The sequence below is a fragment of the Notothenia coriiceps genome, unplaced genomic scaffold (genome assembly GCF_000735185.1).
Source record: "Notothenia coriiceps isolate Sejong01 unplaced genomic scaffold, NC01 NC01_scaffold00029431, whole genome shotgun sequence".
In the NCBI taxonomy this organism is placed as follows: domain Eukaryota; kingdom Metazoa; phylum Chordata; class Actinopteri; order Perciformes; family Nototheniidae; genus Notothenia; species Notothenia coriiceps.
Window position 1 is genome coordinate 62,684 of NW_011362132.1, and position 23,853 is coordinate 86,536.

The 23,853-nt window shown below is 40.5% G+C and overlaps 4 protein-coding genes across 5 annotated transcripts in view; 2 read left to right on the top strand and 2 right to left on the bottom strand.

The window, feature by feature from the left end:
• Positions 1 to 4,874, bottom strand: part of unc119a2 (unc-119 lipid binding chaperone a2) — a 12,298-nt gene extending 7,424 nt beyond the window's left edge. The window contains exon 1 of the mRNA XM_010786617.1: positions 4,229 to 4,874. Coding sequence (XP_010784919.1) covers positions 4,229 to 4,481 — 253 coding nt within the window. The 5' untranslated portion in view covers positions 4,482 to 4,874. The remainder of the gene's footprint in view (positions 1 to 4,228) is intronic.
• Positions 4,566 to 11,674, top strand: LOC104958815 (beta-crystallin A1-like). The gene is made up of 6 exons (XM_010786616.1): positions 4,566 to 4,578; positions 10,550 to 10,611; positions 10,723 to 10,841; positions 10,970 to 11,111; positions 11,211 to 11,353; positions 11,527 to 11,674. The coding sequence occupies exons 1-6, from the start codon at positions 4,566 to 4,568 to the stop codon at positions 11,672 to 11,674; spliced, it is 627 nt and encodes a 208-aa protein (XP_010784918.1).
• Positions 11,675 to 13,400: 1,726 nt separating this feature from the next.
• On the top strand, positions 13,401 to 21,354 carry LOC104958819 (Golgi SNAP receptor complex member 1-like). 2 transcript variants are annotated; one of them, XM_010786619.1, is made up of 9 exons: positions 13,401 to 13,480; positions 14,372 to 14,492; positions 14,686 to 14,761; positions 15,163 to 15,270; positions 15,398 to 15,489; positions 16,987 to 17,061; positions 20,197 to 20,226; positions 20,575 to 20,657; positions 20,883 to 21,354. In XM_010786619.1, exons 1-9 carry the CDS (start codon positions 13,441 to 13,443, stop codon positions 20,927 to 20,929), a joined length of 672 nt encoding a protein of 223 aa, XP_010784921.1. In that variant the 5' UTR covers positions 13,401 to 13,440; the 3' UTR covers positions 20,930 to 21,354. The 2 variants fall into 2 exon arrangements, with proteins under 2 accessions (XP_010784921.1, XP_010784920.1); XM_010786618.1 differs by having other exon boundaries at positions 20,891 to 21,354.
• Positions 21,355 to 21,379: 25 nt separating this feature from the next.
• On the bottom strand, positions 21,380 to 23,204 carry LOC104958820 (tumor suppressor candidate 5 homolog). Its single transcript, XM_010786621.1, has 3 exons — positions 22,566 to 23,204; positions 22,272 to 22,398; positions 21,380 to 22,187 (listed from the first exon to the last, which is right to left on the bottom strand). Exons 1-3 carry the CDS (start codon positions 22,965 to 22,967, stop codon positions 22,174 to 22,176), a joined length of 543 nt encoding a protein of 180 aa, XP_010784923.1. The 5' UTR covers positions 22,968 to 23,204; the 3' UTR covers positions 21,380 to 22,173.
• Between the last annotated feature and the right edge of the window lie 649 nt (positions 23,205 to 23,853).

A 23,853-nucleotide genomic window follows, 5' to 3' on the forward strand; every position in this document is an offset into this window, starting at 1 on the left:
CCTAAGGAATAATACCAGAAATCTTTTGAGAAGAAAGGACAGACCGCCGCAGTAACGACGACGGTCTCTTTCCATACAGCGGTGCGTTGGCACCTACGTGCGACTTAGTGATGTCGTTGCACTTCGTACGGGGGACACCATGTCGCTCTGTTCGCCCGTCTGAGGGTGTGTGGAGAGGGAGCAGACAGCAAGGAAATATAGAAGAGGATATGACGCTTAAACGGTATGAGACATCTACTGATTTATACCTGACATTTATGTGTGTACGGTGTACGAACGAACTGTCGCGAACACAGCGAGTTTGTCTCGTTCTTTGTCGAACTTTTGTGACTCGAGAAGACAACAAAACACTACGAATAGAGTCGAACAATGACGGACGAGTGTAAGAGGTACACCGAGTTTCAATTTTGTTAACTTCTTTTGAGTCATTGTCGGTCCGAACTGTTGTCAGGGACTCAAAATTATTTCGGGACGACAAACTTCGACGAAAGCTCTCGTCTTCAGAGTGTCCTCTCTTGGAGTGAAACACATTCGTTTCATGAAAGGTTTCATGGTTGTTAGTACAAGACGAGGTAGGTAGCACTTACTCGTTCGACGACTCTAACTCATTCTAAACGTTTCTATCTTGTCGGAAAGACGAGTCAAATGAGCAGACTAGGTTGAATACAACGAATACCACCTAGACTATTAGTCAAGTCACTTTGTGTATTTGTTGAGAGTAGATGTAATGTAATGCACAATGAACCAATTTGCGAAAATAGGTTTTCGCTGATGTTTTGAGTTATGACATCCGTTAGGGGTGTCCTTCGTTAACCCCACTTCACAGAACCTGTGTTGCTGTACGCTTGCGCGTCACCCCAAACTAGCACACTGGGGGGCTAGGGTTGTGGTGCGAGTTGTGTGACGTGGTGTACGGAGGGGTAATTTCCGAAGATGGTACTTTAGAGAATGAACGAACATACTGACAACAAATGGTAAGGGAAATAGTTTAATGAACAAGTTGAAACACTTAAAATGGAATAGAACACAACCGAACACAGGTTATGCATTTATCAATATATTCCTCCTGTGGATAAGTAGAGGTATATTTTACCTTTCACAGTATGCACAAAAAGAGTGCTACTTGAGGGAAAGGGAATATCAGTGTAAAACAAACTGAGAGTTTAATAAAAATCTGGTTATAGTCTAAGGTCGTCTCTTTGTAAAACTATTCTGTCACTCGGATAAGTAAAACTTTACCGACTTTGACAGGACTTTAGAGGAGGAGTTGTTGTACACAGTCATTATGGTGTTACCTCTGCTGTGCAGCCAACACAAACATAGATTCTTGCACATGTGTTCTGTACAGGTGTGTGTACAAATACAGCTGAAGCTAAAAAACACTACCAGACATTACAACTACCGTTAGAAAAAGAGGAGAGGAACAAGCTGAGCCCAAAGATGTTCCCAGCTCTTCCTCTGCTCAGTAAGCTGTGATTATGCTGAACTGGATGAGCAAAGTCTCGTTCCTCATCCCTACGTAAACCTCCTGTGTTATCTTGAGCTGCGTGAAAGAGTTACACAAAATAGGAAATAAATTATATGATGTAGAAATCCGTTTGTAAGAAAATAACTTTTTCACAGAACAGTGTGACAGTGACATGTGACAGTGTCAAACTCTTCACATCATTTGGTTAGTCCAATTAAAATGACAGTTAATGTCAGTACAGACTCCACAGGAATCCAACAGATTGAGGACCACTCCTTTTTTTAATGGTTTTAAGGATTAGCTGACTAGATGTTTTTAAGAGGTGAATTTAAGAAGTGCATCCTGGCCACTCTGATTTCAAATTGCAAATAATAGCAAATTCAATTTTTAAATCCTGTTGTGTGTGGGGAAACGCTAGAAGTGCTAAACAGGATAACCCCATGTTGTTGTGCAGGGTGTTTCATATTGATTTATATCTTAAATACTGTTGAGAATTGTAAATTAAGTCTGTATAAGAAAATATATTCATATTGGCATTAAATAAACATGCTGAATTTATGTTTGTCGGTTTAGTTAGCTGGACACTGACCTATTTATTAATTTAATTGATATTGCTTTCATGGTGGTTGCATATCATTTACTTATTGGCATCTAAATAATATAATTAAAGTTGATCTAAACTTGACTAAGTTTGGCCGTAATTGTTGATGAAGATTAGGTAAAAATATACTATTTTTGAGTAAAGAGGGACATGAACTCATAACACCTGCATGTTATCACACTAAGTATGTTTTGATTCGGTCCCTGTAACCGTGTTATGTAAGTCGGGTATTATACTGGCCTTTAAATAGTCAAATGCCCTGCTGGCCACCTGTTAGCTAACGGCTGGTTTAAGACCTGAGGTGGAGATGGATGTTGGAGATGGATGTTCTTGTGCACATAACAGCTCCCCAGCCGCTATAGCATCCTGTTGTTCTCTATAAGAGGCTTGTTGAGATTGAGAGCTGTGACATAATTAAAAATAAAACATTAAGTAATCAGCAGATTTCACATTATGACATGATGAATATGCAATTAAATTAGCAATTTGAAGCTTTTAGCCACACTCAGTATGGTAATCAGAATGTCTCAAGTGGCAGAGAAGGCCCTTAGCTATGAAAACACGTATAAGATTAGTTTGTTTATCAGCGAATAAGCAGCTCTACTTGTGATTAAAAAAAGTGTATACACATTGCTTTGTTAGTAGTTAATCTTCTGATTAACATCTTACAAAACAAATGATAATCTTCTGAAAAATGGCACAATGTTAGACCTTAAACTACTCTACAACACAATACTCTCCATTTTGACCCACAAGAGAATATTACTAATCACATGATTTAATTAAAATATCTGTTAAAATAAAACAATAATATTACTAATACAAATTAAAGAGGTTGTTTTTCAGCAACAAATAGTTTTACTCTAACTACACGAAGTACATGTTACTGATTTTGGATGCAAGACTTTCACCTATAAGCTAATAGGGTGTTTTGACACTGCCTAATTAAATAATGGACCTTATCACTTTTTTTTTATCTGAGTAAATGCTTCTTCTACTACTGATACAGTACCACTTTTGCTCTCTTGTTGGTGAAGCCCATAAAACATTCCTAATAAGCTTATTTAAAATCCAAAGCTCTTGTAAATTACTACAAAATTCAACTGAAAACTTCAGCTAGAACATTTTGACAAGAGTTGCGCACACAAACCTGACACCTGGATGTTTTAAATCTCCTCTCATGTGAAAACTTCTACGCTGAACTCATGCAAACTCATAGGCTGCTTTGAAGGATGACTCCTCTGTCACGACATTACCTCACTCTGCACCTTTCAACTCAAATAAAATCATCCTGACGTTAAGACTTAATGCAACTTAAAGGGACAGTGTGTTAAAGGGTTTTGCAACCAACTGATTACCCTGCAGAAATGGACACCAAGTACAAAACCGTGATGCGTTGAAGCCCTTTACTTCATCAGATGCAATCCTTAACATTACACTCATTCAGGAACAATTACAATTCAAGCAGCATAAGCATACCAGTTAACAAGTGTGTGGGAAAACTAAAGTGGTCTTCAGGTAAGGTAAAAACATGAAAGGACTCCTCTAGAGCTAGATCCTGGTTGTGTTGCAACATGGCCAACTCCAATAAAGAGGAACAACTCCCTATAGATATCAAGTAATCATTTCAAGATAACAAAAAACACAACTATTCTTAGTTTCAATTGATAAATACACTTATGAAAACATATTGTAATCAATTTCTGCAAATACGTACGTCGAAATACATCCAACTGGCTCTTCAAGAGATGTAAGTAAGTCATGGGTTTCTTGAAAGGCGCTATAAAATCCAAGTCATTATTATTATTATTATTATTATTATTGTGTCATCTGTATTTGGGTTGAATGATTGCACTTCAAACTGCACACATGGTGGTTTAAAGCCCCCCTCACCCACTTTCGAGATTGTGTGCTAATCTCAACCTCGACACTACACATAACAGGTCACAGTGCTGCTGAGATGAACCCAGAGGAGGTTTAAATCACATATGCAGCAACATTACCCAGAGAGGGGGCTCCACAATGATTCATCACCATGTGTTTGAATGGGTCCGCTGTAGATTACATAAATAAGTGGGAAAAGTATGACGTGATACATGACTCATAAAGGAGCAGCTTTGCCCTTCTTAGTGTCACCCAAACACCGACAGTGAACTTACTCTCTGTGATCTTCTGCAAGCCCAGAACATCCTCCGGGGTGATCACCGGGCTGCCGTGCAGGTCCTCCTCGATGGTCAGCGGGACCCCCACCTCGGTGGAGTTGCAGCCTTTCTTAACCCTCATCGCTTGCTTCGGGCTGCCGTTACTGCTGTTTGCTGTGCCTCTGGTGTCTCTGTCCGGATTTTTACCGACAGGCTTCTTAGCTGTTGCCGGGTCCTGGCTGTTGCCTCTTCTGGTACAAGAATAGCTCATTCTCCGCTCCTCCTCCCCCCGACTAACCCAGGGCTTCCAAGACACTAAACAGTTGCCTCCCCTCTCTCCCTCCCTCGCCGAAGGATGCACACTTGCTGTATGTTATCCGGTGCTTAATTCAAATCCGCTTCGTCTTCATGAGCCTGCAGTCTGTGTCTGAGCATGCAGAGCGGTGCAGCGCAGTGTTTGGTGAGGAGAGCGCGGGGACCTCTGCTCCTTTTTTGGCGCAGCTGCTCTCCAAGGCGCTGTTTCTCTTGTGTCAAGGGGAGCTGGAAGTATCAGGGAAATAATTTGCTGTTTGAAATTGAAAAAGAGGCGGCAGATGGTCGTTGCTGTCAAGGAGGGAGGGGGGGATGCTGCTGCGCGCAATCTGCGCTTCAACCGACAAAATGCGCGCATCAAACATGCAGATGACAAATGGGCTATTAATGAGAAAGTGTCATTTTGAATTCATCGACCCTTCTGTCATCTGAACTGTTTAAGGCCATAAGCACAGCGAAAAGTGCATTCAAACATGAGCATTAAGTCGAACACAAACACAGACGGTTTATAAGGTAAAGTCACATTGACTACGAAACAACGCTTTCAGGGCCGAATGATGTAGGCCTATCAAGTAAGTCTAATTTCTAGAAAAGCTCAAATAAGGGACTGGGGCAGACTGATGTGCCAACAGAAAACAGGGGCGGACTGGGGGGGGAAAGTGGCCCGGGGATTAATTGACAGACAGGCCCACTTAATGCGCGGCATGTTTCGGCCGGCCGGCGACGAAAGTATGGTACTTAACAAAAAACCCTATGCATTTTATGTTATTTTGGACAATTATTCATATAGTAATCACATTACCTGAGCCCTTGAGTTGCCTAGAGAAAAATAGTTACAGCATATATTTAGTGATTTTAATGTTAACAGGTCATTGAAACAATAACATTTTGACCCAATTTGCCTGACTTGACACATGGAATAAAACATGGGCGTAGGAAGCATCCTCAATGTGGGTGAGACAATTTAACAGGGGTTGTGGGCAGGTGGTGGACCTCACCTTCTCTAGGGGGGTCCGGGGGCAAGCTCCCCTGGGAAGATTTTTTTTTAAATGTTGAAGTTAAATGCATCAATCTGGTGCACTTTGAGAGCAAAATTAGGGACTAAATCTATGGCAGTCAGAAGGGGCTTGGACTGTGAGCCGTAGGGTCGCCGGTTCAAGTCCCCGACCAGACCTACATTTGGAGTGTGGACTTCTACTTGGAGAGGTCCCAGTTCACCTCCTGCCCTGCCGTGGTGCCCTTGAGCAAGGCACCGGACATCCCCCTTCCCCCCTCACTCCCATTGCTCCCCGGGCGCTGTACAATAGCTGCCCACTGCTCCTAGTACTAGACTCCTGGTACTATGGGTTAAAAGCAGAGAACACATTTCACTGTGTGTGCTGTGTGCTCTGCATGTGTGACCATTAAAGAGGGCTTCATCCCTCCCAATTCTTCTTGAACACCCATATAAAACAGAAATGTAAACAGATTTACTTTTTCTTTCAACATTTATTTGAACAGCAAGTGGAGGCAAAAGTGACTGCACCCAAAACAATAAACCTGCTAGCTAACTAGCCTAAACTCAGTAACAGAATGTGGGCAACACGTTCTTCTCCACAGCCGCGCGACCTCTGAGTCAGACGTCACTTCCTCCTTTTCTATCCTACGGGTACAGCCGTACAGCCACTCCCCCTGAACCCCGTTTCCCTGCCACCCCCCGCCTATACAAGTCCCTCCCTCTGAACCCAGGGCTCGCTACAATACTGTATACTGTCTGTAACTGTATACACAAACTATACAAAAACGCCTTTACGCTTTGGAGCTTGTTTATCCATCTGTAAGCAACTGCCAGCTAGGTCTCTCAGTCACTCACTCCTGATCGTTCACTGCGCAGTGACAGCTGCTACGGGCCTGATGTGTGAAATTGAAACTGATAGAACAAAGGTAGCCAACGGCAAAACGGCTGGGCCGGCCCACTTACAAATGTGGACCGGTAGGATTTAGGTAAGCAAAAAAAAAAAAAAGGAAGTGGCCGGAATACTTACAAATGTGGGCCGGTAGGATTTAGGCAAAATAAAAAAATATATATATATTTTTTTCATTTAACTTTTTTTTTTTTNGAGAGGTCCCAGTTCACCTCCTGCCCTGCCGTGGTGCCCTTGAGAAAGGCACCGGACATCCCCCTTCCCCCCTCACTCCCATTGCTCCCTGGGTGCTGTACAATAGCTGCCCACTGCTCCTAGTACTAGACTCCTGGTACTAGGATGGGCTAAAAGCAGAGAAAACATTTCACTGTGTGTGCTGCGTGCTCTGCATGTGTGACCATTAAAAAAGGTTTCTTCCCTCCAAATTCTTCTTCTTCTTCTTCTTCTTCTTCTTCTTCTTCTTCTTCTTCTTCTTCTTCTTCTTCTTCTTCTTCAACACCCATATGAAACAGAACAGTAAACAGATTTACTTTTTCTTTCAACATTTATTTGAACAGCAAGTGGAGGCAAAAGTGACTGCACCCAAAACAATAAACCTGCTAGCTAACTATCCTAAACTCAGTAACAGAATGTGGGCAAGACGTTCTTCTCCACAGCTGCTCGACCTCTGAGTCAGACGTCACTTCACCCCTTTTCTATCCTACGGGTACAGCCGTATAGCCACTCCCCCTGAACCCCAGTGGGGTGTGGCCCACTGGGCTGGGCTGGGCTGGGCTGGGCCGGAACATTTACAAATTTGGGCCGGTAGGATTTAGGTAAGCAAAAAAAAAAAAAGGGAGTGGCCGGAACACTTACAAATGTGGGCCGGTAGGATTTAGGTAATCAAAAAAAAAAAAAGGGAGTGGCCGGAACACTTACAAATGTGGGCCGGTAGGATTTTTTTATTATTATTTTTGTTTTTGGCCCTCCGGCCAACACACAGCACCGGCCCACCGGGGAAACTCCCGGTATTCCTAATGGCCAGTCCGCCCCTGACAGAAAACCAACTGACAAATGTTTGAACACGGAAAAGCACACATAAGGTTAACCGGGTGTAACATTTTGATTGGATAATTGGTTAAAGGATTTCAAATCAATTGGATAATGGGTCCGAGCATGCGATCCCAAAGCAATGTCAAAGTGCCACACCCCCTGGATGATAATCACACCAGAAACAAAAGAAAACAGTTGTGTGTAACAAAATCAGGCCTACAAAGAACAAGTTTAGGCTTATTGCATACATCACGTGAAATAAACTTTAAAGAAAAGGTTAAACCTAAGACTGTGAATCCAAAAGGCCTCTCTGCAGAGCAAGTTGAAAATATCACCACCTCTAGGAGGGAGAGGGTACTGTTTTGTAGTTCCTATAGGATTGAATGCAAGACTGTTGTTTGTAATGGAGTATTTTTACACTAATGTGTTGGCAGCACTGATTGTAATACAACTAGCCCCCTAAAAGTCTACCTGCAGCCTCATCAACCAAATATTATAAAATACATTGATACATTCAGCTCTGCATTTCCTCTAGATTTACAGATATGTTCACTGTGGTGTAAATAAAATACGTCAGACCTTTGTAACCCATTGGTAGGAGCGGAAGAGAGAGTAGAATGGAAACAACTGAGGGGAGGTTTTAATTATCCTATTTATGTCTCTCTCTCCGTCTTTACTGATGCATGTAAAGTCTCTGCATGACTCACGGGAGATCTCAGTCACACATGACTATCCATCACAGCTCTGCAGTGGCCCTGTGTGTGAGGATAACAATAACCAAGCAACTGTAGCTGCAACAGCAGCCACACCAGCTAAGCCCCTGTTACAGTAAGACAAAGAGTGGCCTATATATATTAAGATTATAAGGAGATTTCAGGTGAGTGAGTAAGTCCAGGAAGTCCTTATCCAGCTGCATTAATGCTTCTTATGGCTCTGCACTGACTATATGTAATGATGTTTTTTAGTATAATACTGTAAATTAGGCCTACTATATAAACAATATATATATTGTAAAAAATAATAATAAAGAAAAGGCAAGTAGTAACAGCAGTTTAACTAGTTTGGAGTGATAACATGTGAATTTCATGACATTGTTAAGGCTCTAACCTTTACGGTGTTGTGTGGATGTGGGTATTAGACAGGGTTATTGACTGCTAACTGGTATTTATCTCTTGCAAACCGCAGATGTTTACCATGATATTGTAGGCTGTACCCTGATTGGCCAATAGGAGAAATGCACAAAGCTGCTCTCAATCGAGCCAGTCCCCACTGATCTGAAACCTCAATCCAATAAAAATGACAACAATTACTAAAGATGAGATTGCTGCCGCAGGTTGGTCTGTGAACGTATAAGAAAGTGAGGTGTTGTTATGTTCATTGAGAATCACTGTCACTGTGGGCTCTTCACATCGGCCTGCTGAGTTTGCTAGTCCCTTTGTCACGTCTGAGCTGCTGGTGCTATCATCAGCAGAAACACACACACACACACACACACACACACACACACACACACACACACACACACACACACACACACACACACACACACACACACACAATCTGAGCTAAATACATCTATATTGATAAGAAACATGTTATATTCAAAATATTCATCTTATTATTTCTATACATTCTACTCTCTAGTACACAGGGAATTACATGGATACACACACACACACACACACACACACACACACACACACACACACACACACACACACACACACACACACACACACACACACACACACACACACACACACACACACATACACATACACAGACAGGGAGTCTGGCTGATGTGCTGACCTATGTAAGCCATTCCTAAATGTGTATTTTGCAGTGCTTTCTGTTTGTTCGCTCTTTGCTTTCTTATTTTACACAATTAATTATTGCTGTGTTTTTGCCGTGACCAATTAAAGAGTTGGATTCAATATCCAACACAGCCACTGTCCTTCTGTTTTAAATCCAATGTAAATGTCATTGATCCTGTTTTTCCAGCCATCAAGAAACTTGGTATTATGTTTCAGGAAATCAGATTACGGTTGAAAGGCATTTTTTAAACGAGTCAACACAGTGTAGACAAACAATTGATCTGAGTCCTTTCACAAACATTAATAATAAAAAATCACGCACAGCCAAGCAGACTTGATGTGTTTTAGGCATGATGGACATCCTTTAAATATGTTCAAAAAACACATACTACAGACTTAAACAAAGATAAGGTATGTGAAGAAATAAACTAAAAGGGATAGAATAAAAATACATTTTCAAATGGTCTACTAGTCTAGACAGATCAATACACATGTTTGTAGTGATGTACCCTGTACAGGGTCTTACAACTAGGGTTATTTCATTTTATTTTATAAATCTGAATATCCCAATAAAACATGAATCCTAAAAAAAAAAGATTGGATGAACAAAACAAATCATAAAGAAACATAAACAGTTGTATCTCTGGACTTTCAAACTGGTGGAGAAAGCTACCTGTTTTTTTGCCAGCATAAGATTTACCACCATGCAGTATAGACGTTTGTCCTCTTTGTGTTTGCTTGAATCACGGTGTGTCTGTGCGTTAACCCCTCTGTGGCTCAAACAACAAAACAATGGAGTCCAAAGCAAAGTGCTGACATGAGTCCAGCGTGCATCGCCCCTCCGGCCCCTGTCACCCATGGGTGTATATAAACTCCCACACACACCTTCTCGGCAGATCGTTCAGTGGAACTCTACGAAACACAGTTCACCAGTTTGGGTAGGTCAAACCAGTTAACAATACAGCACAGTTTCCCAATCTATGGAAGTGATGTAAGGCTCTCTAATGCAATATATCAGCAGCTAGTCTTAAATAGCTACAGTGAAGACAGAGTGGCTTGTTTTTAACCTTTACTGCAAATAATGGAGTCATATTTTTAAACAAATCAAAGATAGAAAATAGGAGCTTTATGCTGTCGTTTTATGTGAGAAACAAGCCTTAGAGAAAGCTAAAGTGCCGCCCAGAGCAGCATGCAGGAGGAAAAAAAAGTTGTTGTTCGTTATACAGGTTGGTTTTACTTCTGTCCGAGGGTCGTACTTACTTTGAATTTCTCCACAGATACTACTGAAAAACTAGACATAATGGCTCAGATTAACCCCATGCCCATGGGCCCTTGGAAGGTAAGCACACGCCCAACAATACATTACCCATCAGCATTAGGCACAGTTTGAATTGTTATGCCATTTTTGGGCAACTGTAAACTAACTTGGGCATTTTGTCGTGTTTTTTAGATCACCGTGTACGATCAGGAGTACTTCCAGGGAAGGCGTATGGAGTTCACCGCCTGCTGCCAGAACATCATGGAGTGCGGTGTGGAGAACATCCGCTCCCTGAAGGTCGAGTGTGGCGCGTAAGTTCTCAGATAACCTCACTTTTTGAAATCCTCAACAACAAAAATGGAGCAAATTTATTTCTGAAAGTGTGCTGATTTTCTATTTTTGTATGGTTTCCTGACTTTTTTTCATTCTCTGCTTGCAGCTGGGTGGGCTACGAGCACTCCAGCTTCTGCGGCCAGCAGTTCGTCCTGGAGAAGGGAGACTACCCTCGCTTCGAGGCCTACAGTGGCAGCAACTCCTACCGCATTGAGAGGATGATCTCCTTCAGGCCCATCTGCTGTGCTGTATGTTTAACACTCAACCGAGTTACAACCCTATAAGCTCATTTTAGGCTGAGCTACATCTCAAATTGTGCTGAACCTCTTTTCTTCTCCTTTGTACAGAACCACAAGGAGTCCCGCATGACCATCTTCGAGAAGGAGAACATGAGCGGTCGTCAGTTCGAGCTGTGCGATGACTACCCCTCTCTGCAGGCCATGGGATGGATGAACAACGAGGTTCAATCCATGCAAATCCAGGGTGGAGCGTAAGTCCATCTTCCTGATCCTTGATTTGAAGCTTTACACACCTTCAGTTAGTCCTGAGCACCAAAACGCACTCTGACTGGAAATACTGTACACACATTAGCTATAGGAACTTTTACCTACTTACATAACTTTATGTTGCATTTAATAAGCATTTTCTTGTTTTTTCCTGCAGTTTTGTGTGCTACCAGTTCCCTGGCTACCGTGGCTACCAGTACATCATGGAGTCCGACTGCCGCGGAGGAGAGTACAAGTGTTACCGTGAGTTTGGCTCCCACTCCCAGACTCCCCAGATTCAGTCCATCAGGAGGATCCAGCACTGAGAAGGGAACATTTCCATCAGACTTCCTCATCTTCTCCTACTCTTCCTCTTCTCCTTCCTCCTGCACTTCCATCCCCCCTTCTCTTACTTTTCTCCCCCAACCTCCATCTCCCCGGCCCCGTCGGTCCGGCTAGTCAAAGCAGGATCCCTGGCTGGACTTCAGGTGCTTACTGGTGTCAGTTGTTCACAGCACTTTTGCATTTTTTAAAGAAACATCAACAAAAAGAGGAAAGATGTAAGAAAGACAGAAAACAGGAATGACAGAATTGATTGAATAGGCTGAATCAGTTTGAAAGAGATGCAACATCTGCCGAGGTTGGCTGCAGAACGGTGAAAACATCTCAAAGTTTTTGCTTTTTTTCATCTCCACCATTGACGGCATCATCATCATCTTCATCGTCATTGTTTTCTACAGCAACATGATCACCAGTCTTGCTGTTACTGTGATTTCCATGACTGCCTATGTTCAAGACGATGAATAAAGAGAATGAGCAAAGAAACCGAGAGATTCACAATACGACTGATGTACTTTAATCATCTGTGTCTTGTCTTTACATAGTGTCACTTTGACACCACTGGTGAGCAGCAAAACTCAAATTACAACCAACAACCGGCGAAACTTAAACTTATTAAGTAAATCCCATTTATAAATTGTTGAAATTTGGTTAAGAATTCATTTCTTTAGACCTCACTGATCTGTCAGAAGGTTGTTTAAATGCAAGAAACTTAAATACAATTGGTCTTGGTGTCAAATATCCAAAATGACCAAATATGACAACATTTTGGGGAAATGTCCATAAAATGACAATAAAGAAATATGGTGTCTTGGGATAGACTTCTTAAATACAAATCAGATCTGGGATAAGTTAACACAGAATATATAAAATGTCAACTAAAATGAACAACTTACAATGACATTTTAAAATATAATACATTAAAAGGTTACATTTCACAAACGACATACATTTCACAAAAATAACAAAATAATACATTATTACAGTTTAAATTGGGAGTTCAAGGGTCAGAAGCATCGACCCAGAACTATAGGCGAATAAACTAAGATTGACAGAAACCAAGACTAAGGATATAATAATAATGAATTATTAAACAAATAATTCATTAGTTTATTTGTTTTTATAATCTGTATCTGTCACATAAATGTAGTGGAATTAACTGCACAATCTTTTCCTCTGAGATTTAGTGGAGTAGAACAAGTTTACAAGACAATAAAGTGGTAAAGAACAAGTAATTCAAAATGAAGCTACTTAAATAGCCTGGATATATAAAGCTTAAAAACTGCACAAAAGCCCTGTTGAGTATAGCTGCATAAGCAATTTAATTAAATCATCAGCCGTTCTGCCATTTCAATTTTGCTGACTTTAATTGATATAAGTGCATTTCACTGATAATATTGAAGTTCTGTTATGACTTTGAAATCTGAATCCATTACTTGTAATGGGAGGTTTTATGTTGGTAGCCTACTTGTACTAGCCCACTTTAGTCGATGAACAGTCATCGATATGGAGCTACATCAGGGAAAACAACCGTTTTGTTGTCCAGAGACGAGTGTATTTCAATTATTAAGCAATGAGGCTATTAGGCCTCTCTGGTGTTGTGTTTCACATTTTGACCCTCGGGATGATATAATAATGAGAGATATTGATTTGGTTCAGTAAATGGTTCACTTGCAGCCGGAATACAGCAGAGGACGCTGTGGCTCAAATTATAATTTGCGACAGTTGGTTCATCTTGGCGGCTGATGATGACATGTCAACAAACATGGCGACCAGCAGCAACTACTGGGAAGGTACATTGTGTTTCAGCATATAATTTATGAAAACTGTGCAAATGTACATCTGTTATTGTTTTACCGAGTAAGGTCAGACACATTTAACATGTTCCGTGAGACGTTAAGATAATAAACGTTGTATTCGTGCCGAAAAGGAATATCTTCAGCTGTTTTAGGCTAACGTCAACCTGTTAGCTTGTTGCGTCGAACTTTAACAGTTTACGTTATTAAGCTCTGTAAGTTGCTTTTTTACTCGATACGTTTAATGCAATAATTGCATTGTTAGCTTTGTTGATACTGTCCCCTTTTTGGTTTGTAGTATTAAAGAGCTTGATTACAAATTAATTTATAGTGATAAAAACATCTCTTCAAGTTTTTAACAGTAAAGTGCTGTTTTAAATGTAGCTACTCCTTTCAGGTGCTTACATTTTAGACAGGTTTGTTTAACTCACCTTGGCTCATTAACCCTTTGCTACGACTTTGCAGAGAAAAAGAAACAAGTTAAAAATAACTTTAATTCAAAGTTTTCTCCAGTGTCGTCAGCAGTAAAAACAAAGAGTTTGAATTATGCATTGTTTTCTTTTTACTTCTTAATCCCATTTGTACCTAAGTAAAGACTATACAACCATAAAGACAAATACCACATAATTTGTTCGGATGATTGAAATCTGTTACAGACGTGCTTTGTGTCTTACAGTACAACTTAAAACTATTAAGAAAAACGTCTTAGTTGCAAATGTTATATTTGTATTGTATAATGTTATATTTGTATTGTATAATGCTTCTTATCCTGTCCACTTCCTATTGCCAATTTTTCTATTTTTAAATAGAAACTTTTGGTCAGTTATGAAATGTCTTATTCCATCAAAAGATGTTTTTCTTGAGTGTTTTTTCTGTTTTTTCACCCAGATTTGCGTAAACAAGCCAGACAGCTGGAGAATGAGCTGGATCTCAAGCTGGTGTCCTTCAGTAAACTCTGCACCAGCTACAGCAGCAGCAGCAGCAAGGACCAGAGGACGAGAGACAGCAGGTCGACTGACAAAACTCATTTTACGTTAGCAATGTGAATGTACTCTTTACTAAGCTTGGATATAGAAATTAATAGATTTTTAAGCACTTGCCTAAAATTTAACTGAGTTTTTTGTAATAGTTTGTACGACAGAATGTTTTAATTTTACTTGAGCTAGTACTTTATTATCCTTTCTTTTTTCCCCTTAAATCAGGCCTGGTTCTGTCGGCTCATCTCAAGACAATATGCTCGTGGCCATGACAACTGAGCTGGAGCAGCTATTGGCCAATGTAAGTCAAATATCACACACATATATGATGGGATATAGGGTCCTCTCCAGAAGCAGCCATAAAGGCTCAAGCCCAGGGGACAGAGTCGATGTGATGCCGAAAATATTTAAGGGAATTTCATTATTAACAATATTTGTTTACAGAAAAAGAAGTTGGCAGCCACATCTGATTGTATATCAAGCACTACAGTTTATATTTCAATTACAAACTAGATCAGAATTGAGGTGTATGCATATTATTATACATTCGTGTTTACTTTGAAATTAATTTCACTTTCGTATTCTCTATTTAGAATTTTTCCAAGTAATTCAAATACTAGTGAGACGTTTAAGATGGCTTACTACCAAAAGTGTATGTTTTAATGGCTCCTTGCATTTATTGTTATCCTTTTTGTTTTGCAGCTTTCAGCAGTCAATGACAAGATGGCCGAGTACACAAATACTCCGGGAGTTGTATCGCATAACGCAGCCCTGATGCACACCTTACAGAGACACAGAGACATCCTACAGGTAAATGCCATTACTTCACTTATTTGTATTTGGTATTTTCTGTGGTTGAAAAGTGTTTCAGCTTCACATGTAAATATGTTTTAAATGTATCTTTGTTTTTATTTTTTTATTTTGTTTTATCCCACAGGACTATACTCAAGAATTCCACAAAACCAAAAGCAACTTCTTCAGTTTGCGAGAGCGAGAGGACCTACTAGGCTCTGTTCACAGAGACATTGAGTAAGAACCTTTTGACAATAAAAATACAATGTGTATATTTATATTTGATATATTCTATAGCCTGTATTAATTTCAGTGGCTGTCATTGACTCATTTCTTTCTTAAGAAGTAGTCTACTCTGCTCTGTTGAAAATATGAGCTTTTCTCTAATTCCCTAACCCTAATCCTGTTGTGGTATCAGCACTAGTATATGTAAGTATTACCCTGAACGTTCTCAGAGGGAAAGTGATGTATTTAAATAGCTTTAAAGTCCAAACATTTACAATTGTAGGAGACAAAGAAAACCAGTGAATATTTGACAATCTTTGCAAAACAAATGTACCATCAATTGATTTAAAAATGTTGTTTTTAATGATTTAATCAAACCAAACAAAAAAAGATATCCAAATGTATGGTATCTTTATCTTTAAATGTAATTTCATTAATGTATTTCTTTTTGTATCTGGCTCTCCAAAATATCCCAAATCCCTTCTTTTCCTTCTTTCCTTCTTTCCCCCCTGCTCTGTAGACGTCATGTTATTCTCAACCAGCAGGAGGCAGAAATGTCCAGTTTGTTGTTGATCTCCCCCACCCTTGGATAATTTCCATCTTTTCTATCACGTTTCATCCTCTAATGAGAGGCACCTCCTCTCATTGTCTCCTTCTTTCTCTCCATCTCTCTCTGTGTATCTTGTATCCCTCTCTCTTTCTCTGGGGATATATTTCCTAAGTGCCTTCTACAGTAAATCAAACCACAAGGCTTTCATTCAGCCCAAACGGAGGGAGAGTGGTTACATGTGGCCAGCCTGAGAAATGCTTTATCAGGAGAGTAGAGTGAGAGCAGTAGAGAGGAAAGGGGGGAGACACTTTCCTGATCTGATGCTGACTGATAACAGCCATGATAAGAGTCGATTGTAATTATTCCCATGGAGGTGAGATGTATGGAGGAACAGTGAAGGGGCGGGGGGGCAGCAGAAAAGGAAAGGGATGATTAATTGATGATCTAAATAGTGATCATGAATTCAGTCCAAATAGGGAGGGGACGATGTAAATAAGAGAAGGATGAGTTGAGGGTTAAGCAGAGCTAATCACTTAAAAGCCTTGACGCAGGAAGTACGTAATTAGCATCAAGTCATCAGTTAATAGGAGTGAGTGAAATAATGCTGCATGCTGAAGTAAAGATGGAGGAGAAAGTTGTTTCTTACTTCTTCTGTAAGCCAACTGTCAAGCTGCTTAATGGGTCAAAGGAATAAAACCCTTCACATCTGAGTAATGTGATATAAAGACTCTTGCCTGCTTTGTGTGAACTGGATTTATATTGATCGACTTGTTGATGTCGTTCTGTTTTCAGACCAAAGTTTCAAGCTACGTTTCTTAACATCCTTTGGATAGATTGCCATGAAATGATCTACACTCCCTCATTGACCCCCTCAGGATGAATTATCATAACTTTGGTGTCGCCTTAACTTTAAAAAAAAAAATCATTTAATCATCATTCAACGTCTCTCACTTTCTCAGGTCCTACAAGAGCAGCACAGGAGTGAATAACAGGAGGACTGAGCTCTTCCTGAAGGAACATGAACATCTCCGAAAGTAAGAGATTTCTTTAAAAAAACATTTGAACTTAGAAACACATTCGAACATGGAGCCGAGGGCTACAGCCAAGATCATATAGAAGCGACTTTGTGTCCCAGAAGATCCCTATAAAAATTGAATTTATTATTATTATAAATGTATTGTCCCTCCTTCATAATTATAGTAGCCGCCATTTTATTTAATTGTTTGAATTTGGAGTATGATTACCCAAAACTGGACATGTGGGCATTGTATTGTGTGATAAAACTGCATATTTTAGAGTGGGCTTATATTGTCAAAGGCCGGGGCACACCTGTGTATTAGTCATGCTGTTTACTAAGCATGTTGGTATCCCACATGTCAGGTGGATGGATTAAGTTGCCAAATACTATCGTACGTTGATTTTACCCGATGTGAGGTCATTATTTGAGAGAAATTGGCATTTTGTGCACAAAAAAAAAATGGAAGCTCAAACAAAAGCATCTTTGCTCAAAGTATCCTTCCCAGCGCTCATCTTAAAACAAAAAGAAAAGGTAACACTTTCTTTAATATCAAATTCATAAAGCTGTGTGGTTCCTAATCTGTTAAAGAGTAGTTACATAAGAGAAAAAAGGAATTGAAAAAGGAAGGAGAGAAAGATAGAATAGCAAAAAAAACAACAACATTGATCATAAACAGCCGAGGCATTAGCAGTGAATATCAGCTGACTCACAGGACACATTAAAACGGAGTCCTGTGTGACCAGTAAGTCTGTGCTCTTAACTCGGCTAATGTTAACGCTGTTCCCTGAACCCATTGATCCTGAGTTGGTACCAACAGTAACATTACTGACAGTGCCAAACTGCATTTGGCTGTGATTGGTCCTGTTGAGATGACAGGATTTCAAGAGATTGAAACCGGTAAATCAAGTTCAGATATGTGCTTTGTGATAACCTCTGAAACATGAGTAATGATTTCAAAATAAACCACCCACTGGCCACAGCCTGAGAGAAAGATAACCCTGCTGTCACCTTGCAGTCGTTCCTTTCTCCAATGTGCTCAGTTTGTTCCAGAAACACACATTTTTCACCCTGAGAGATATTTTCTCAGATATCACCTGGAGAGGAAAGACATCAGAGAAGAGGACGTTATGAAACCCTTCAGAAACGTAACTTTATATACTCAGATGAATGTGCAGTGAAAAGACTTGTGTGCAGAAATTGAACCAAGGTTTGTGCAGTATATCAATAATATATCGATGTTGTGATATGAGACTTGATGTTGTCTCTAGATTTTGGATATCAGAGTATCCCTTGTGTTTTGTTTCCCGGTTTTAAAGGCAGCATTTCAGTGAAGTGGTGTCTTTTTCTGTAATCACCGGACTGTTCTGTCATTTCCCTTTACTCGCTTTGTCATTAAATCCACATTTTGATTACTTTTCAAAATTCTTATTGTGAAAATATTCCTGGAAAAAGCTTTAATGGTTAACCTGATATGGATATTCTGGTATTTGGTCAAAAATATCAAATGTGAATTGAATCATATTGCCCTGTCCTAATTAAACGTTGCTTCGACATCGTACTCAGTCTCGACACCTATCTTTCCCTGATTGCCAACAACAGAAATATATGTTGTTGTGTTGGTGTGTTTTCAGTTAAATAATTATAATAGTCTTGACTAAATATCGAAAACTAAAAGTTGAAACCCTCAGCCACAACAGGACAGAAGGGTTTCCCACCTAAATGTAATTGCTGTCAGAGCAACCATGTTTAAACCTTTAAGCATCCCTATGCTTTTAACCAGGCGATCAAGAACAATCCATTTCAATAGATTGTTATTTTATTTAAGATAATTTGTTGATATACAGTTATTAAGATAAATGTTTTATGACGTACAGGTTTTGTTTTGTCGATATAATGTAAATGCATTTAGTTTGTAAATCTGCTGCCTTGCTGTTATGTACAGAACAACAAAGGCAAGCCTCCAGCCTACTGTCACACTCGGACAGGTCTGAAGCACATGATGTCGAAAATGTTTTTTTTCTCAGCTGAGTTTTGAAGCTTTAAACCTCGAAAAGTGTCACCGTCAAACAAGGCAGGTGCGTTCAAACCAGGTTTTACAAACCGGTGATCAGACCACTTTGTGAAGTAGTTTCATGCAGATCAGTAGTCTCTTGTAAAGAGAGAAAAGATAAAGGAGCCCAAAGAAGGCAATCTGCAGAGAATAGAAAGCGTAGGAGAGCATCAGACAGATAGTGGGAGAGATGGACGGATAGATGAGGAGGAAGTATGAAGCGCAGTATTGATTTTCGCTCTCCAGTGGAGTCGGCCAGGATGCACGCCGCTGACCTTATATGGTCGGCTCGGCTCTGACTGAACACTTCATTTTTCCCCCCGTCACTTATCCCAGCAGCTAATGGCCGCTGATGTAAACCTCCTGCGTGAGTTCAGTGTCCGCTCCGCTGTGTGCACCTAAAACAAATAACACCAGATCAGGTTACCGTCTATGTGTTCATTGCACTTTAGTATGTCATCCTTCAGTTTATTTCTCTGATGGGTTGAAGGTAATTCAGAGGGGGGTTTGTGGATATACAGTAATCATTCAGAGTCAGCCTGTGGAGTGGGCTCTGTGTGTCCCTTTTATTATTCTCATTTAGTCAACTTTACTTACAGGTCAAGTTTTGTAGTTTATTACACTGAAATGTAAATGATTTGTCGTTAACTGTGAGACACAATGCTAACGAATGCAAACGTTGTTATATCATTGAGATGAATTGGCTTCAGCTTGGATGGAAGCTTGTATTTTACCAATCACATTCTGACTTTCCCAAAAATCCTCCATTAACCAGCACTTTTCGCCCAGTCTCGCAGGAAGTGCTCCTTTTATGATAATAGACTCTAAGAGCTGTGTGGTTTCAGAGCACGGGCTTTCCCTGCATCCTGTTGTATAATTCCCTGACTCTAAAACCAGGAGATATGCCGTTTATATAATATATAAAGAACGTTTTGTTTTAAAGTGATGGACGGCAAAGGATTCATGTAATTGTGGAAGTATTTATATGGTTTTAGGTATGGTTCTCGTGGGCATATAACTATAAAATAACCTTTTTTGAGTCGATTTGATCTGACTTTAATTTTTTTGATCTCTTCTTTTTCCCTGTTTTTCTGTTTACAGCTCAGATAGTCTTATTGACAATGCAATAAGGTAAGATGTATTGTTCCGCCCTTCTCTTTCTTCATTCACTCACATCCAAATTTAGACTACTACTACTACGTAACACACTACACCACATCAGACACACACACACACACACACACACACACACACACACACACACACACACACACACACACACACACACACACACACACACACACACACACACACACACACACACACACACACACACAGGTCTATTAGAGCAAACCAATCCTGCCTGCCTTCTTTTTAGCTGAGCTGAAACATTACTCGGTGATGCTGTGAAGACAGATGTGTGCATATTTTCAAATCAACTAATCCCTCATGGTTTCTTCTTCTTCTTCTTCTTACCAGTATCGCCATGGCTACCAAAGAGAACATCACATTTCAGCGTGGGATGTTTAAGTCCATTCAAACCAGGGTCACAACTTTGGCCAGTATCCTTTAATCATTTCGATCATGTGTCTTAGTTTTCTTTCACCTGACGTTCTTTACTTAGTTTTCTATCTTAATCTGATATGACTCACCATTAAGCTCCATTTACTCCCCTTTGTGTTGGGATCACCGCTGTTGTTTTCCCCTTCTGCTTTACTGTCTTACTGCGAGACAGGCTGACAGGCTGAGTTTGAACTGAATTATTTTCCTTCACCACACTTCCCCCGCCCCTCAGATCGCTTCCCCTCCATCAACAGTCTCATCCAGAAAATAAATTTGCGCAAGAGGCGGGACTCTTTAATTCTAGGCGGGGTGATCGGCGTCTGCACAATCCTCCTGTTGCTCTACACTTTCCACTGATTCGCTGACGGACCATCGCTTTCTTAAAGAAAAAAAAGATTCATTGCATTTTGAGGCATTTAAAATGTTTTCATATTGCTATTTCCTACGCTTAAGCATCAGTTTAACAAGTCTTAATTGAAATTGTTCAACTCTCAGTTCAGAGTTTATTTATTTTTGAAATAATGTAAAAAAATTCCATCTTGGAAGATATATATTGCTGCTTATATCCTGTTGTAATTGTAACTCTTTGTAAATGTATGAAGTCCTATTTTACCTTGTGTACTGTCAACGTCATACTTCTTTATAAAGTATTGGCGGCACTTGTCAAATAAAGGTGATGAGCTCACTTTCAAGTTTGTCATGCTCATTCAAGTTTATTTCCGACATGCACAGTTAACCAGTCATACAGTATAAATGTATAAACATCAGAGTGCCAATAACAGTGCATACAGGGAGAGCAGCCCCATTCATATCTTGCAGTATATTGTAGCACGCAAAGCAAGGTATCACACTATGGCTGCAGCAGGGCGTTAACGGGTACATTAGTTGCATGTAAACAGTGTATGAAATCAGTATATACATCCTCCCACAGTTGGTCCGTACTTTGTTGCCAATGTTAAGAAAAACAGGGCAGGCAGTTACAAACTAGAGGTGCACTGATGCCTTTTGTTTTGACCTCAAGAGGGTGTTTTTTTTTATCTTTACATTGCATATAACTCTTATGTGTTACTTTTGTTAATGATGATGGTATCTTCTTCTTTAGTCTTATTTAACAATTCCTTTTTTTAATAAGCAAATGCAGTTATAAAGTACTTCAGTGCACCAGTAGTTTGGACTAGGAGCAGTTACACTTTCTCCACAGCATGTGCAGTCTGATGATCCGACAACACTAACTGTGTGCAGCGCTCGTTTTCCTCACTTTGTTCCTGAGTTTGTGGGTTACTTATGATGAGACATGAGTGTTGCCGGAAAAAGAGAAACAGCCTGTGACTTCTTTCCTTCTTCTTTCTCTCGTCCATAGCAGAAAAAGCAATATGTTTTACATAAGAGTCTCTTCAGCTTGTTTTCAACAGATTTTGTGCTTTTTCAATTTTTTCAAAACGTTCTTCCTCCTCCACTCTTCTGTGCAAATGTGAGATCAGATGAAGTTAAATGTGACTCCGTCCATCCCACAGTTTAATTCTGGTGCTCTGAGAATCAGAGAAAAGTAGAAATGAAGACATTTACATTTTACATTCATTTACAGCCTTTTGAAGAATGTATTTCTTCCATACCTATTGTAACCGCTATGAGGATGATGACAGCCACACCCAGCAGTATCGCCAGACAGCTGAGCAGCATAGACAGGCGCCCATACTTCCTTGCTCCTTCTAAATCTCCTGTATGGAGAACAGAATGCGACTAATGGAAAACGAAAGGAAGAGAGTAATGAATTATTTAAACTCAACAGAAGGAAAAATCACTTGTAGTGTTGGAAACTGTTTAAGGAATAAACCCAAACATCTGCAACACAGACATATATTCCTCTACATTGTGATATTTTGAAGTAAATTGTAAATATCACTCACCACATGTGCATACCACAAGGCACATATGTTTAGCGGCGGGGCGGGGCAGAAACAGGACAGCACGGCGAGCCAGAAGTAGGTCGGGGGTGCGGACCCCGGCGGCACCGGGGAGGCCAACGGGCCCAGGCTGAGCCGGGACAGGGACTTGGGAGGGGGCACCAGATGCCCGATGGAGCCCGACTTCAGCGGGGATCTGTGCCCGTTCTGGTCCGCATCCAGGGACCGGACGCTGCCTCTGATGTTGAGGGAGAAGGAGTCGGACGGTTTGATGTTGCTCTGCCCGGAGGGCTCGGTGTTCCCGGTGCTCAGGAGCTTCTCCGTGTCCTGGAAGTTGGTGGGATTGGAAACTTCCCTCTCACCAAGGGCGCTTTTCCCAAAGGCTGCGTCCGTGTTGATAGCCATCACTGAAAGATAATACGTCTCCAAGTCTTTGTCTGACCGAGGCGCTGTCCTGTGGCTGGAGATGCTGAGGAGTCGTCCTTCAAATATTCTCCATCGGGGCTCATTAGATTAAATATTACAACATGATAAAGTCTAATATATTTAAGGCAACCTACTTAATGAAGCAGTCTAACTCCATCAAGAATTCTTATTGCAGAGCGAGATGTTATAGTTGTCTGAGTCCCTCTCACATTTAGTTGGCGGTGAGCGTCCGGAGGCGCGCCTTGCTTTTTTACCCCCCTCCTCTTTTAGATTATGTAGTGAGGTATTACCGCATCCCTTACATCTCCACAGCGCACCCCGAGTGTCTGAGGCCTACTTATGCTCCAGGCGAGGCTTGTGACAATGCAAAAACATCAATTACATAGTTTGAAGAGAACACGCGCGGTGCGTAAAAGCTTTCCATTTACGCGCGAAGCGAGCTTGAGCTGGATCAGCATCAGCATGAGGGACGCGGCGCAGAGGCAGAGCGAGATGAACAGAGAGTGAGGTGGATCCTGTGAAACACAAACACGCCCTTCTGACTCAGGTCCTCATTTTAAGGTATATCCTGCCAATTGACTTCGTTTAACTTGTCTCAGGTATTTCAAATGTACAGGACCCTCCTTTCTGTTGATGTTAACGAACCCACACATGACCACAATGTATTGGTTAACCTCATACTCTTACTTTATGTGTAATCCTTCTTTCTTACATTCTGTTTCTTCACTAAATATATCTCTCAGCTCTTTTTTAGATACAGATTTCAATATCAGTGAAGAAGCAGCACTGAGAGAACATTTCAAGTCCTGCATTTCAATAATATACTAGCCAAATATACTTCGTGTATCAAAGTGAATGTATTATC